General features: G+C 41.9%; 2 protein-coding genes across 2 annotated transcripts in view; one reads left to right on the forward strand and one right to left on the reverse strand.

The window, feature by feature from the left end:
• Nucleotides 1–156: 156 nt before the first annotated feature.
• On the reverse strand, nt 157–13,452 carry RUFY1 (RUN and FYVE domain containing 1). Its single transcript, XM_085237027.1, is given in 19 exon segments — nt 157–846; nt 1,453–1,530; nt 1,734–1,782; nt 2,195–2,289; nt 2,650–2,700; nt 2,702–2,780; nt 3,321–3,440; nt 3,890–3,987; nt 4,804–4,971; nt 5,597–5,713; nt 5,987–6,088; nt 6,887–6,956; nt 7,477–7,542; nt 8,095–8,153; nt 8,748–8,871; nt 9,177–9,278; nt 9,899–10,016; nt 10,251–10,424; nt 13,138–13,452. Coding segments are annotated over 19 exon segments (2,073 nt in total). The 5' UTR covers nt 13,397–13,452; the 3' UTR covers nt 157–702.
• The window catches only part of ADAMTS2 (ADAM metallopeptidase with thrombospondin type 1 motif 2), a 223,481-nt gene continuing 217,055 nt past the window's right edge, over nt 10,640–17,065 (forward strand). Inside the window, exon 1 of the mRNA XM_085237025.1 lies at nt 10,640–10,943. The gene's annotated coding sequence lies outside the window, so the exon portion shown is untranslated. The remainder of the gene's footprint in view (nt 10,944–17,065) is intronic.

The following is a 17,065-nucleotide window of genomic DNA, read 5'->3' on the forward strand; positions in this document are numbered from 1 at the left end:
AGCCATGCTTGCTTCCTGCAGTATTCCAGTAGTAGTGAAGATCTGTTTCAGTTTGTATTTCTAAGCCATTTCTAAGCCTTAGCCCTGAACCACGCTGTAACAATGCTCAGTTCCAGGCTATGGGACTGACTTAACATTAGAAAAAATCAGAACTGATTCTTTTTGCAAAAGACTTTATTGTGCAGCTACCACACTGTGTTCACAGCTACTTTCAGAACAAGTGTTAAGTTGTAGTTTTTTTTACTCTGAATACGGAAGGCACATTCATTGACACTCATAAAGCTCTTTCCATAGACAATTGGTAAGTGAACATTCCTTTTCTTAGCTCTTGAATACAGAACTGTACATTAGCCAGTGTAACAGGAATGCCTACAGTGAGGATACAGAGGAACTGAAGTTAATCTACAGGAAAAGTAACTTCTAGGGGATTGAGTAACTAGAAATCCCATATACAAATATTAATACAAATATCTTGTGTATAAAAAAAATCAGAAAATGGATTTGCATTTTAGTTTCAAATAGAATTTGAACTCAGGTAATACAATTTTAATTATCCCACTTGCATTACCCCTACCATTCTTTCACACCGACCTGTCCTAACGATGGAAAATAGAGCAGACAGCTTCAAAGGTGCCTGGAATTCAGAATTAATGATGGCTACTTCTCCAATGCTGAGTTGGTCCCTCTGAGGTTACCAGAGGCTTAGGAGGAATTAGATGAACACCGCTGAAGTAGTAAGGTGTGACAAGTGTCACAGACACGGACAGGTTTGGGATACGATGGCAGTGCCAGTTCATTGCTGGAACAAGTGTTGCAGAAGATGTCCCCGCAGTTTCTGCAGTGATGCTACAAGCAGAGAGCTTCAGTAAGAACAACTGCCTGCAAATGAAGCGTACTGAGGAGGTACGACAAAAGCCTTCAGAGCCCACTAATCTCAACTTCAAGTCCCATAAGCCCACCCCTGACAGCACCATCTCCTCCTGTGCAGAGAACTTGATACGAAGCAGTATGGTCCATACACAGCTTAACTTCCCCAGCTGCTGTGAGCTGCCTTCAGCCACGGGAGCTGCCCTGCTGCCCATCAGCTGTGTTCTGGCCCTGCCCTCTTCCCTGCAGGCACACAGAACTGTCCCCAGCTGTGCAGCAGATCCCCATCCCCTGCAACTGGAAGGCACCAAGCTTGGCCTGTCAGCATCCAGTCCTCCTCACACTCCTGAACTCAGCAGGGAACGAGGACAAATCACACCACAGGAGAACACAACCCACAGCAGCCTCCTGCCAAGGAAAGTGCCCAAGCAGATAAGACGTACTGTTCTTAGAATGGAAAATACCAAACTACTGCTCTGTTTAGTTATCACACCCACGAGTCCTTAGACTGAGGCAGTCAGCAAACAATACAACAGCACTTTTCTTTCCTGAGAGAAAAAAGAGAAATCCAGTGAACAACAGTACCTTTCTTCTTGAGATAGAGAATTCCTTCTCGCACTGCTTGCAGTGTGTTGCTTCGTCATCTTTCAGCCAGGTATGACCCTAAGAAATTGCAACAAAATGCTCATGTTAGAGATAAGTACATTCATCAGGCTCAGAAGCAATTTATCCACACTGTAATTCTTTTTCCAAAAGCCATCTTTTTAAAGTAGGATAAAATAAGTCAAGAGTTAACTGTGGGGAACTTTGGAGGTGTTAAGTGAAATGCATGCTTAAGCCAAAATATCCACAAAATAATAGAGTACCTTTAGTGCTTTGTTTACTTCTTTAATGTCTTCCATCTTCAACTTAGATCTGGGGAAAAAAAAGAAAAAATGATTCCCTCTGCATGGTGTTCAGTTTTACCTGCCCTTCCCCTGTCCAGCCACTGAATTTATTCTTCAGTCCATGTTACCATTCTGAGCCACTCTGTATCACCAGGAAACGTTGCCACCTCAGGGTATGCCCTCGTTTTGGTACATTCAGAAGCAATGTGGAATAATTAAGAGTTCTACTTTATGAACTAAGCATTTACTGCATTGTTTCTTATCCCTGCCAGTTCACTCACACAAGGATGGCTGTTTAGCTTCGCCATGTGCAGTAACTGCCTCCTAAAATTCTCACATCTACCCATTTTACAAATGGAAGCATCTTAAACTTCTTTGTAATTAATTTGAAACCCTGCCCTCCAAGTCACGCCACCCCCAGTTCAACTCCTATTACTCACTGGCTGAGATGAAGCCCCATTTCTTGCAGAGCTTGCTCCTGTTCCTCACAGACTTTCTCTAGCTGCTGCTTCTCATCTTGCAATTTTCTCAGCTCCTGTAAAATCAAACACAAAAATCAAGTTTGTGTGCTAAGTGTGATCTGAGACACAGCCTGTCCAAAATACCAAAGCAATTCACAAGCATAAACTTCTTTACAAAGCTGCCTATTTCTAAGGGTTCATTTTTAGTGTTAGATGGGGGAACTACCCATGGATTCTTGCAGAGTGAGAACAATGAAGTCATTTAACCAGAAGATTTGCAGGCTTTAATCATCCTTGAGCATAGCCAGAATGCAGCAGTCCTATGCCCACTAACGTGTTAAGAAAAGCCCATCGAACTCATTTGTTCTCAGTGCTTGAAGATACATTTCAAGCCAGCTTTAGTTCTGAACACGGCATGTCTGCACCACGTATACCTTTTTCAGTCCTTCCATTTGTTCCAATTCTGTTTTAAGCAGAGAGGTGGCATTCCTTCTCCCGGTGTAGCTCTCTTTGCAAAGTTTGTCTCTGTTCCTTTTCAGATTTTAATTCCTTTTCCAGAGTTGAGCTATTTAAAAAAAATAATTGATTCAGAGGAACTCTACAGCAGAGAAACATCCTATGGCATTTAAGGCTATCAGCAATGAGAAGAAAACTTGTCCTAAAGAGGACAAAACCTATATCAGTATTCTGCCAAAGGAAACAACAGAGATAGTACAGCAGCAGACAAAAAAAAAACCAACACAGTAGTACTTAGAGTGTACAGAAAACAAGCAGTAAAACTTGTGAATAGCCAGAAGGAAAAAAAAAGCAACAACACTATCTCCACAAAAATGTATTTGATTGCTTGTGTTTCAATGGCCATGTTTGAAATGACACCCTACCCTAAAGTGCAAACAGTGAATGAAACATTATCTATTACAAGTCTTAAGAGGATAAGAACACCAACCCCAGTCCCCCTTCAAGAAATCCCAATTCCTGTGGATGACAGTCACTGATGCACTAAGCCTACATGATTGAGCACTGAAAGCACTTCTTAAACAAACAGAAATGAGGGAAAAAAAAAAAAAAAGAAAAAAACTGATGAGATGAAATAGCACTGAAATACCATTTGCTATCCAGCTGGGACATTTGTTGCCGACAAGTGTCAAGTCTGCTGGCAAGCTCTTGCTTCATCTTGTTGTACCTTTCCTCTGCAGCTTGCCTTGCCTTTTCTGCATGCTGCAATCTGCAAAGTAAGGAACGTATTTGCTGACATCTCACATTTTCCTCATCTATTCACTGGCATTTTGTTCTTTCACATTTTTCACGTAGATCTTTACAGAAAGTAGAACTGAAGATACTAGTGGAGAAGGGAGAAGTTCTGGAAAGCTATTTCTGTAAAACTCCCAAGTCATACCTGCTCTTAAACCCATGTCAACACATTTTTTAATCAGTCTGCCTACAGTAAAAGCTACGATTTTCAGATGAGTCAGTGATGTGCATGTCTGCTTGGGCAAAGGGAACAGATAAGCGTGGAGTGTGGCAATAGGGAGAAAAAGAGCAGTCTGCTGGTATGCACACCCAAGTGTCTATAGGAGACATTTGTGAGTGTTATAGTGAGAAATAGAAAGCCATTCTATAATAATCTCAGTCAGAACCCTCCTACTGACCAACGGCATTCATTCTAATTATTACCTCTCTTCCATTTGTTTCATAGAAGACATCATCTCATTCGTTTTTCCTTCAAAAGAAGATATTGCTTCTGTTTTCTGTTGTAAAGAACACTCTGCATTCTGCAGGAATAAAGCAGTCGGGTATTGCAGACAATACATTGTAGTTTTCTGAAGGTCACTCAGTCACCAGATAAAGCCTGTTCAGTTTGTGACAAACCGTGCCTAGGTCTAACTGCAGTGTGCAAACAGAACGCTGATAATGGCAGAGCAGACACTCCTCAACTGCTCTGTTCAGAGTTCAGAACAAAAAAAAACTTGATTCTAATAACATTTAAACTTCAGAGATCAGCTACAGGCCAAGTCTTCTCTTAAGGAGTCTGAAGAAGGAAACTGTCACATTATATTTGTTACTACTGTGATTTGAATGCAAAGACTGGACTTGAAGGACATTGTTTCGCAGGGAAGTAAAAAAACACCACCACAGAAACTTGGCTTTCTATTGGTTTAGTGAAGCTTGCTGGTTTTTTGGTAAGCAACGTTAAATGCAGCGCAACTGAGAGGCAAGGTGACACAAAGGGAAGAAGCAGCAGGGCAGTTCTGGGCTGCAGGAAGCAACTGTGTTTTTTAAAGACTGCTCCTTCGGTTAGAACACCCTCAAAACCACCTTCCCTCCCTTCCAGAGCTGTTTCTCCATAACTCGCTCAGCGCTTCCTGGATGAACCTACAGCACATTGCTCAGCATCTCAAGGAAAGTCCTTTCCAGAAACACCCAATCTCATATTAATAATAAAACTTAGCTAAAAAAGAAACCAAACAACTTCTAAAATAGATAATCCTAAGGAAACGGATGCACCTATTACTGCAGATACACACCATGTGCATTACCATCACATCAAGGCCATCTCTGCAGCTCTCTATCCTCTGCTATGCACATACCTGAGATTTGTGAAACATCTGCAAGTTAATTGCTTTCACTTCTTCTAACTGTTGGCGAAGTGCAACCAAGGTATCTTGTTTTTCATGAGTATCTTTTTCCAGAAGCTTCATGGCTATTTCCATTTCTGTTTTCATTCCAATCTGTAGCTCCAACTCTTTCTCTAGTTCCTTACAAAGACATTTCCTAATTACTGCTAGGTAATCACACCAGGGATAAGTATTTCCAAAACCCACATCAAACCAGACACAAATTCTGCATTGCTCTCTCAGGTACAGACCTACAGTTTTACAGATAAGTTAGGTCTCAAATAATACAGTAAGTTAATAAGAGCAAAAGACTATTTCAGCTCTCCAGATCATGGCCGCAGATCTGAGCTCTTGCCCTAAAATGTAGAGCATGGTGTGCTTCTCAGCTGTGCAATCTCCTGCAAGCTGGAGATGGTTTGACTTCAAACCACAAGCTTCAACAAGCCTTGGCACTCATTTCACCACTCACTGCTTCGCAGGTAACTGTGAAAGTGACTGCTGGCATTCCATAACGACAGCTGCCTTTCTCTATATTCTTATCTTAAGTCTCTGCTCTAATAATCCTGGTACACTTTTAAATAGGCCCAGATTTCCAGTTCTTTACTGACACTGTAAATGACCTATGAGCAGCATCTTCTTTCCGAATCCATCATGAATTCTGAATAGTTTAGAGAAGTGCACAGCATACATCATATGCTCATCATTCTAGCTCAGAGCAGGCAGTCCTGTACCTACAGAGAGTAAAATGAAAGGTAAGCTTCCTCACCAGCCTAATTTTTTTTTCTTCTTTCAACTGCTTCCAGACATCACTGTACATTTCATCCAGACCCTGCCGGGTCTGCCGGTAAGTATCCAGTTCTACTTTTGTATCCTCTTTTGTTACCTAGAGGAAACAATTGCAAAGACCACAAAATCACAACACTACAATTCAGCTGTAACTGAGAAATACTGTTTAACTGAAGGATTTGTGTGTGATTTCAAGCAAAATCCTATTGTTTTACAATTGAAAAAGTAGCAGACATAAATAGTCATTTACAGAAGTGTGTTAAAATGTGCTCCCATAGCATTCCAGCTCAAAGCTGTTTCAAGAGCTCTAGCTGTAACAACACGAGAGCTTGCTTATTTTAAGGACCCTATCTTCAAATCATGGTCCTACCTCAACACTTTTTTCACTTCGTTCACGAATTAATTCGTTTTGTTGCTTTAACTGCTGCTGCTCTTCCTGAAGTGATCCAATTCGGTCAGTTGCTGCTGCAAGCTATGACAAAAAAATATATCTGTATTTTATCACTGCACAAACATGAAACACCAGAATAAATTCTGAAGTCTGGAGCTCATTTCTCTCTTGTCCTTTCGTTCTTCCCAAAAGCTGCCAGGCCATTTTGCAGCTATGCTCACCGTACAGCCTCTACTAATAAGGCCACAACATTTATTAGTGTGCCCCCTGCTTTATGCCCTCATCATTTCTTTTTGGGTCACAGCGCAAAAAGCCAAACACAACCCCAGGTTTGTTACGTGCAGTGTTCTTCCTGGTACGCAATACAAGGCACATGGCTAGCCATGGAACTGCTGGAACGTTATGGCATTTTCAAGTGGAGATTCCCCAAAAGGCATTGGGTGATGTGTTATATTAGTTTAGACTGTAGGCATGTAGTATATGTAATATGAACAATAAAACAACCATCACCTGTAAACAAACAAAACAAATACCAACAAGCAAAAAAATCCCTTCAGCCTTTATCACATGTACTGATGGCTTTTATTGTAGTTCCCAACTAGGAAAGATTTCCAAACTGAACTTTATTTTTATTTTTATCCGATTTCCATTCTAACTCACATGAGAGATATGTATAAAAGTGTGTGAGCAGAGACAAATTGTGTTCATCAGTGATATGATTAATTTTGGGTGGAGACATCACTGCATGAAAAAGACCTTGATTAAGGAAATCTTTTGTACTTCACTATTATCAACTCAGTCCAAGTGTGTGGTGAATTCTTTGGGTGTTTTGTCTCTGACAGAAGAAAGCTAAGAAACACTTAATAGCCAGACACAAACCTCTTCCTGCAGCTTTGAGTTGGTCTTTTCTAAGCAGTCTATTTTGTTCTGAAGATCTGTGACTGTGCAACTGCATTGAGAAAAAAATAATGCATGAAAACAATACAAGTGCCAATGTTCAACATTATTCCTGTTTACAACCATACTTCTATTGTCTGGTATTTGCTAACAATGAATTTTTCCAATATGACAGCTGTTTTCGTTTAGCTTTTAGTCTTAACACCTCTTCAATACTGCAGAGGTTAAGTGAAGCCAGCTACTAGCACTGAGCAGCTATATAAGAACACATCTCCATCTAAAGGATGAACTTTGAGATGTTTCTTCAAGAAAAAACTGTCACAAATCCATCTGCAAAATTCTCTGTTGACCATTAGCAAGTTTCAGAACAGTCAACTATTAATACAGAACTTGTTTTCTGCTAACATCTGCCATAGCATCTGCCTAAGATTACAAAATGAAACTAAGTTTTTGGCAAAGAATCAAAAAAGACAGTTCATAATCAGACAAAAGTCTGCAAGAATGACAGCAAAGACATTTAAAGCTGCAAGGGAAAGTGACTGTTTGTGCATTAGACCAGCAGGAAGTCCTACCTTAGATGCCGGTTCAGTTCTTCTACATAATGCTTCTGGTCAAGGACAGCAGTAATGCCTCCATCTCTAATTGTAAAGGAAGAATTTATTTATTGAGAAGAAGCTTCTCTTCATTTGAAAGCGTTAATCTGTACGGAGTTTGTCAGCATGGACTTGCAAATCTTTTTTTGTTACAGAAATAGCCTAATGTGTTTGAGCAAGGTCGGGAAGCAGTAACATCATCACTTAACACTGACAGTAAAAATACTTCTGTTCTCCACAACTGATATCTCCCACAGAAACAGCTCCTTAACTGAGCATATTACTGAAATAGTGCTCAGAAATCTAGCAGTGACTTAACAGAGGCGCCCTCCCAAATTGTGTCTCCTGAAAATGTCCATATTTTGAGTGTTATTAATTTGATGCTGGCTCAGGACAAACTCTCCACACCACATTGTTAAAGTTTGCTATGGGATCAACTATTGTATTTTCGTTTAGCTAGTAAATCTATTTAGGATTCTCTTTTTTCAGTTAAGAAGAGAGTTTGATGTGCTCCTACAGACTGACTGATGGGCTTGTTCTTAAAAAATAACAACACAAAACCCAAACAATTTAGAATCACTAATTCACCATACATACTGTTTGCCATCACTGTCTTGTGTTTCCTTAAGGTACAGAGAAAAATCAATCACTCCAACCTGAAAAAAATGTTTAAGAAATTAACATGCTTTCACAACGCAATTCTGAGTAGCAGAAGGCATTTCTTTATATTTGGAAAAAAACTAAAAATCTAAAAGTTCGGATTTGGAAAGACAGATAATGCCTATGTCCTTCACAACCAAAGCAAACCTCCAGGCCAGTATTTGTCAACATCAAAACCACCATACTGGGTGCACTCAGTTTCCCTGAAGTTATTATTTTCCATAAGCTGCTACTGAAGGAGATGGATACTTTCACACTTGTCAGTATGGAAACATGACCAGCTTCTATACAGGACATTCCTGCCACTCTCCCTCCCCCCAGCCTAGGGAAAAGCACCACTCGCCCTCAACACAGAAGACCCATAAAGCCTTAGCAGACTGACTGTGACGTATCTCATGTTTTTAGCTCAGTTCATTTAATGTTTGGTTTCCTATGCAAGGAATTCAAGCGTCCACTTACAAAAGCAATGTCAATCCCTATCTATGTCACAGATTTACGAATTCTAGGCTCATCTCTGCAAAGTATTTATCGAAGTGCTTAATTCAACTCAACTGTTTTAAGGACTGATCACATTTAAACTTAATCTTCACCTGAGAATCCAAGTCTTCTCCTTTCAAGCAAAGGTTGGCATCAATAACATTCAGTCCAACTAAGAGACCCACAATGACTGCTCCCTCCTCCTCCATCATCAGTGCATCAGGTTCATAAAATTCACTAAAAGAAATAAGATAAGGCATCACCGAACATCATAATTACAACGGTACCTCTATCACTAAAATAACATAAGCAGTAATGTTGTGCTTTTAAAGCTCAGCTGATCAGCCTCCCCCTGCTAACATAGTGCACGAGCAGAAGATGCAAAACAGAAAATTCTCCTGACTGTAAGTTCACTGCAAGAACAATGAACAACTTATTCCCTTGCAGAATGCAAGAACAACTCAAAGTTAAATGGGTCAATTAATGACCTTTTTCTATAGCAATGCAAGGATTCAGTGAATGCAAGGTATTGGTATTGTTACCTCAACAGATGTTTATGGTCCAAAAGCACTTTAAGATAATCTGCCAGTTTCTTTTGCATGAGTGCCAGATAAAGCCAAGCCCTTCCTCTTCCTACAGCAGTCCTAAAACGAAACATTAAGGTTTTGGTAAAGCCAAAATGTTTAAGTAGAGCTGTGCAATTCCCTTGCAAAGGGAGATGAAGGCACTTATTTACTAAATTAATTAAATCCCAAAAGAAAGCTTTGTGGTCAGAGCAAGAGAAGCATTTGATCACATTCTGTTGTTTCAGTGTCAGGAAAGTATACTGTAAAATATTCCTAATCAGAAAGCCCTACATATCTTCAACTAACACCAGAACCCAACCATTCATACATTTTGGGAATAAAACTACTCTCTTCATTATCCTGAGGCCTCAAATGAAATGCACATACACACAGAGTTAGACAAAGCCATAAAAGTGATGGGAACAAGGGGAAAGAACCGCCTGTGAAAATCCTACAGTCATTTTCAGCAAGCTTACAGAAATTTTGCAATGCTGTTTTCGAACGTGAGTGCATTATTTGAAACAGAAGAGCGGAATATTTTGAGACAGCCTCCTTATCTCTGGGAGCGCTCAATGCCTCCTACATGCCCTGTTTTTCTCCTTGGAATGAGATCTCATTAATGAAGCTAAGAAACCACCCGAAGGATTGCATTTCCCAGCAGAGTGAGTGAAACATGTAATCCCCCACAAGGAACTTACTTCAGCTCTGGCAGATTTTTAACACTAGTTGCTATATCTGATGCTTCAGGACAAAGCTTTTCCACTAGTTCCAAAGGACCAAAGAACGATTTGTTTTGTCCAATAAAGGTCTTCTTCGCTACAGGGAGCACACAGACAAGTTTGTGATGAGAACCGACAGCCTCCCAGCCGCTATTCCACAACCACACACCTGCATCTCTCACACACGGACGGCTGAGAGGACAAACAGCCACAGCGCGCTCGGACAGCTGGCAGAGCACCGCGCACAGCTCACACCGGACACGGCCGGGCACAACACAGACCACTGTGTCACTGCGGGCCTCCCCTCAGCACACGGCCGCACACAGCCCACCTTTCAGGCCGTGCTTCAGGCAGTGCTCCAGCACCACGAAGAACTGCTGCAGAGGAGGGAAGTCGGAGTCCAGGGTGCGGCCCAGGCTCAGGGCCGACTGGATCAGGGTTTTGATGCTCAGCTTCATCATGTTCATGAGGTTGGCGCGCTCCTCCATGGCGTGGTGCCTCGCGGCTGTGCGGCGGGGAGGGGCAAAAACAGAAAAGCCGTTTTTAGAAACGCGCTCCCGCGCCCCCCCGCAGCGCAACGCAGCGCCCCCCGCCGCCCGGCCCCAAATGGGGACGCTTGAGGCCAGGCCCCTCTGCTCCCGCGTTACCACGGCAACACAGCCCCCAACAATCCTATACTCTCGCGAGATTGAGCGTGGCCCGCGCGCGCCGAGCGCCATTTTAGAAATCGTTCGCGCTGCGAGCAGGGCGTCCCGCGCGCACAGCGCCGCCTCTGAGGGGTGGGAAGCGCTCCTGAACGCGGGGCGAGGCAAAAAGCAAGCAAAGCCCATCGCCAACGAAAACAGACCCACAACAACCAAACCAAAACCTCCAGACGGTGAGCTACCGCTTCAGTCAACGCAGGCCCACGGCCGACTATGTGAGCTTTGGGCCAAGCGCGCTGCGCTAAGAGAAGCCTGCTGCTTCCGTGCTCTGGGGAGCGGCCGGCCGCCTGCGGGAATGCGAGTTACAACGAGTCTAAAAGGTACAACCCTGTGTCAGTCACGTGGAAGAGGGTGAGGGATATTAGCAACACCACACAGAAGTCCATTTGAGTAGTAGTTTTCATCGTGATCTTCTTGTGCACAGAATAATAATGTAGAGTTAAAACCAAGCATAACTTTTCCCTATGAGAAGAGTAAGCAAAGTTATCCTAATCAAATTATTTCAGCAATCAAAGCACACAAAGTCCCGTCCTCCCAGCAGCCTAGCTCTGCCATATCAGTACCAAAGTTGCTCATAATGCCTGAGACCGAGGAGTATGAGGGCTGTAGCATTTTGGATTTTAATGTCAGGTTAGACATAAAGGACAGAAAAAAGCTGACTAGACATAAGAAATCTGTGGCTTTGTTTAATATTGAGGTGTTCAGTAGCAACTGAATATATATTATGTTGTTTCCTGAACTTGAAATTTTACTTATCAGGGATATTTCACTTGTAAGTCTTTCTGAAGAGATGCATATATATATATATATATTAGTGCTATCCAGAAGACTTAAAAAATGAATACTATGAGTGAAATGTTCTTTATGGAACACAAATTTCAACTAAACAGCACTGTTGTTGATTTGTATTCAGTTTAAGTAACAAACAATTGCTTACTCTGTTGGAAATTTACAGTCACACACACCTTTAGCAAAACTACGTACAAGTTGGTACATGCAGAGTAGCCAGGTGTTAGCAAATTATCCAGTCCACCCTCAAAGATCAGAAACTGAATTACGTAAGTGCAAAAGATCTCAGATCTGCAATCTTTAAAAACATGTTATTGTAGTGTCTGACTCAGTTTGGCTGATTTTAACAACACTTTGAAGCTCCATGCTTTGTTCACCATACACTGTTCCACACACCTTGAAGTAGGAGAATAGCATGAAGAAAAGGTGACAGTTCTCCATCTTTTGGTCTTTAAGACAGTCTTTCTTGATTTGCATTCTTTAAATTTGCATCTCCTGCCTTCCCAGCCAGGCAGAACAGTTTCTTCAATGGTAGAAAATGGGTTTATGATGTGCCTTTCCCTCCTTTGTCCAGCTGACTGCATAGTGTGTAGCAGAATCTGAGATCATCAGATGTGAAGCAGGGGGAAGTTATATAAAATCCATACAAAAAGATGGCAGCAGGGAACAACTTGTTACTTTTCCACAAATAGTCTTGCAGGCCACAAGTTATTTCTAAAAAAAACCTCATTTAAATCAAATGGTGCTTTGGTCAAAGTTAACAGGAAAGTGCTTTATACAGGAGCATAGAACAGGTATGAAATGTGAACAGACACTAGATCACCCCAGTTAAGTTTAGTGTGAGTTCTGTAGGTGCAGAAAAAGATAAGAATCGAGGCTGCTTTCTGGACAGGATTAATCTTGAGCTCTGACTATGCATCACTGAGGAATTTTCACACAAAAAATATTCTATCAGCAGTAACTTATTCCACCATGCAGTTACGATTCATCCTCAGAGGAATGCAGCTTGAATACGTAATATTGAAAACAAAAAGATTACAACCAGCCAGCATAACTGAGCTCTGCTGCCCCAGAGCCATCAGCCACCAGCTTGGGAGCCTGCAGCCTAATGTGCTCACGTACTACTCCTGCATTTTAATGGGTTTGTCTCTGTATTTTAAATATTACTGAGATTTAATTTCCATAAGAATCCCACTTAATTCAGTCTTAAGAGAGCTCTTCCATAAATCCCATGTTACTACACCCATGAACGCAATGCTTAATAAAGCAAGCTCTGATTAAATGAGACGTTTTTTTAGCACAGTTAGCAATTAGTTTGTAAGCAGCCCGTTCCTTAGTCCAGCTGCCTGCTGTCTGACGTGGGAGCTGTGCAGGAAGCAGCGTCATTCCCTCTCAGGAAGGCACCCCACCAGCAGGCTGCTGCTCAGGGCAACTTCAGGCAGAAAGGGAATCAAGAAAAGCCACCTGAACCACAAATACAAGTGAATCTGAGGATGCTGACAAGAGCTACAAGAGCGTAGGGCTCTTCTGCTTATATTTTGTTAACTTCTGTGCTGCCTGCGTGCTCTTGCTTAAAGAAACAAGCGCAGCATTAGATTAAAAACAAAACAAAACACCCTAAATTCAAAGTAATAATAAAGCATCACACTACTTAACGCCACTTACGGGAGCTAAACTTATTTGTGCCGCATAAAAAGCAAGTTTACTAAATATACATAGCCATACTTGTTTTTGCTGTGCTGTCATTGCTGACTGCTTTGGATATGAGTCCTACCGAAGCCGCAGACTTCAGAGCGCTGCCGTAGCTCAGCGCCAGGTTTTCGGAGGCTTTCTTTGCCAGCGATAAGATGGGAGCGGACCACTTCGCTTCCTCCTTTTCTTTTTCCACATTTTTCAGCTCGGCTGTGTCAGGCACCTGCGTTTTGTCAACGATCTCAAAGTCTTCCTTCATCCCCGCAGCAGCACACGGCTCCCCGGCAGCCATCTTCGGTCCATCACATGACTGCGCTCCGGCAGCGCTCGGCCCGCAGCTCAGGGCTGTGCCGTGGGGCTGCCCTGAGGGCGCAGGCCGGACTCGGACCGCCTCCAGAGCTGTCAGCAACCCGCTGGTAGCGCCCAGCTGAAAGCTTTGGGAGACAGGGGATGGGCAGCGAAACCTGAGCGGAGTTCTCTTTTTAAGCGAGTTTGAAAATAAGAAAAAAACCCGCACGTTACGTTTTCTTTCCTTGCATTCCGTGTTCCCAAATGTTATTTTCATTTATATTATATATATTTAGTATCTTTCAGAATGCCAGATTTTTCTGGTATTCAGCACGCCGAAACAGATCTTTATTACTTTTATTACTATAGTCATACACGCTATAATTGAAGCCATCCTATCTTGATTCAAGTGGTGGGTAGGAATGACAACTTGCTCTTGAGGCAAGCGTGTGCTTCTGTCACTGCCATTACAAAGCAGCTGGGCACAGTCAGGCTATTTATGAGTGTGTTTGGGCTGTGCTTGGTAGGAGAGATTTATTGCAAAGGGGAACTGAAATGACAGTGACCCCAATATGAACATTGAGACTTAGTGGGTGTCCCAGATATTGATGGTTTATTATCCATTTTTTTCCTTCCACAAGGTATACGTACCCAAGTTGTATTGCTCATTTTGTTGTGAGGCAGGTAGATCACTTACTCAGTCATATAATGTTACATATTAGCTTTCCTGCTACGCAAGTTTTTTTGTTTTCTTCTCCCCTAAGAAAAAAAGAGAAGGGGAGAGGGGATAGGAAAGTTGGAGATCATCGCAGCAAAACAGATCTTTATGTCTGCATCTTATTTATCCTCCCACTTTGAGCTAGTTTAAGATTGAATCTGTCCTCTTGGCTTCTAAGATACTGCAAGTTTGACAGCTCCTGTTCTACACAGGAAAGCACAAAGAATCTGGTGTATTTTTGTTGAGAATTCAGAGCTCAGCAGCCTCTTATTCATCCATGACTCACGTGAGCTAAGTGTGGGCAGAAAGCTGCTTTTGCTGGAAGGGTGCAGAGGGAAGGGTGCAGAGTCCACCTCGTGGACTCCAGCGGTACTTAACAGTGGATTTAAGTGACCACTGTATCCAATAGCTTCACAGGTTCTTACCTTGCTGCTGCTTACAGAAGTACACATCCATCTGACTTGCGTAAGACCTAATGCTGATTTTCAACCTTCACTGTCTATGCAATACTGAGTCTGAGGACAGTATTGGCCAGAGGGGCAAAACAGAGTTGTGAGTTTCAAAAAAATTTCGTTATTCAATACAGCTGAAGAATAAGATGTGGAAGTTTTGTGACTGAAAGTAAAAGCAAACAAAGACCCCTGTCCACCTACCATCGTGTTAATCCAGTAATGTAATCATGCATCATACTTCCCTGTACTGCCTTACAATTAACCTCTGTGTAAAAACAGTAAATGAAAGATCATCTTTCTGCATATTGCTGTTAAAAAATAATCAATGTACATGGTAGAGAAATAACCACAGAGGATGTAGTTTACAGAGAATAGAGCTTTAAGCACAGTTAAAAAAAATAATAAAGTTGTTCATTATTTTGGTCTCGAATGAAAGACAGGCACTATGCATGACTAAAGTGCAATTTTAGCTCTGAAAGTGGGTTCATTTTTATTTTCCACTTCTGCATTTGCTGACGTTTCACCTCTGTTCTTTACAGACCACTAGTCCTGCTCTTGTTCTACTCTAAACTATCACCTGTTTTTTAGCAAAGTAAAGGAAATAAAAGACCCATAGCAGGAATACAGTGGACTGCAATCTAGAATGTCAGAATGCAGTTAAGAAGTACACACCAACTTAGCTTTTTGTTATTTATCACATTGATTGTTGGTGCTGTGAGAATGGGCAGCACAAAGAGCTTCCCACTAGGTGACACTGTGGCACTGCTGTATTCATGGAGCAGCACCTGACGCACAGCAAGGACACAGCGCGAGCAAATACCGTGTTGTGAGGCTACCTGGGAAACAGCGAACAGCTCTCAAGGTGTCACCTTCCCAGCAGGGCATATAAATACTGGAATTTTTGTGCTCCAGAGGGAGGCAAAGTGCTGGAGCAGCCTGCCAAAGAAGCTTTGGGTTTTCCATCCCCTGAGGTGTTCCAGGTCACCTACAGCTGTGCCTTCTGATCTTTCATGGAGGTTTGCAGGGGTCTGCAGGGGTTAGGAGGCAATGTTCCAGGCCAGAGTCATTACATGAAAAGCTGTGAGCTTTGCAAGTTCACTGGAAGCAGTATGAAAGTATAGAAACATTTAATATTACAAAATAGTGGAATGATAAAAATAGGGGTGTTGTAGAGGAGGTTCCATTTTTGCAAGGTGCTTTGCACATCAGACAACAGACTGCTTTGCTGCTTCAGTAAGAATAGGAAGAAATTTTAGACAAAGGATTTTAAGTTACCTGAAATACATTTAAGTGATGCTTATTCTTCTGTAGAAATAATAAAATATATTTTTTTCACATAATATACCAAAGATCATTTAGATAGTTGCTTACAATCCTGCTCCTGTTCACCCAAGGGCAGGATGTGGCACAGGCTGCTTACAGTTACGTCTTCTTCACAAATAGTAAAGATCTTATAACTAAGTCACATCTTAGATGCAGTAAACTATTGAAAGAGATTGCAGGAGGCATTGAGAAGTGAGATTCCCTGCCTTTACTTTGCCTTGGATTTTCTCAGTTTTATGCTTGTTTTGTGAATGTCACTGCATGTTAATTGGTAAGATACTGGAGAGCTTAAAACAAAAGGGAAGTCAATACATTTTTGGCTAGATTTTTATTAAAAAAAACAACAAAAACAGTCTCTTCTATCTATCTCTTCTTTTCTTTTATCCTTGCGGAGTTTCAGCTAGCAGCTTGTTTGCCACAATTAGGGAGAGCTCCCAATCCCTTTGATTCAATAGGGATTTTTTTCTGGAGAGGGAGGAAAAAATGAAGTGCTGAACAGATGTGCAGAAGTGCCTTGTTTATTGCAAGAATTGAAGAGAAACACAAACTTTTGGGTAACAAAGCTATGTAACTCTGTTACCTTCGCTGTTTCTCCTCATATGGCAAGTAAGGATAATTTCACTGAAGGCCCTTCCCTACTCCAAGATCAAGAGGGAAACTTCAGTTACTTCTTGTTCCTTACAACAGCGCTGTTCCCTGTCTGACCTCTTGATAAGCCAATTAAAGGTAAAAAATGGCAGGAATTTATAACTGTAGCTGTCTAGCAGCCAAAGGCAATCCAGCTGCTGGCTGTGATGCTGCTGTCTTTTGCCTCTGACCAAACCCTTTCCCCAAGCCCCTTGGTCATTGGTTTGCTGAACCACTTCAGTGCCCTGAGTTGGCAGAAATCTAATAAAACAGGAGTAAATCGTTTCCCTACTGATTTAATGTACTGAAACATCTCATACTTTCCAGATGGTGTGTTGGAAGAGTTACTCACGATATGCATGTCCTGTTCAACCCCCAGTTTTCTGCCTGACCTGAGCTTTCCGTGGAGACTCCACATGGCAGATTAGCAAAGCAGATGACAGACTTACTAATGGAGTGCTTTACCTTAAACATCCTTCCACCCATCTTTTGGCAATCACAGAAGCTCCTGGCATCATAGCAGCTATAAATGTGTAGGGAGAAAGAAGAACCA

The sequence above is a fragment of the Meleagris gallopavo genome, chromosome 15 (genome assembly GCF_905368555.1).
Source record: "Meleagris gallopavo chromosome 15, MGAL_WU_HG_1.1, whole genome shotgun sequence".
NCBI lineage: Eukaryota > Metazoa > Chordata > Aves > Galliformes > Phasianidae > Meleagris > Meleagris gallopavo.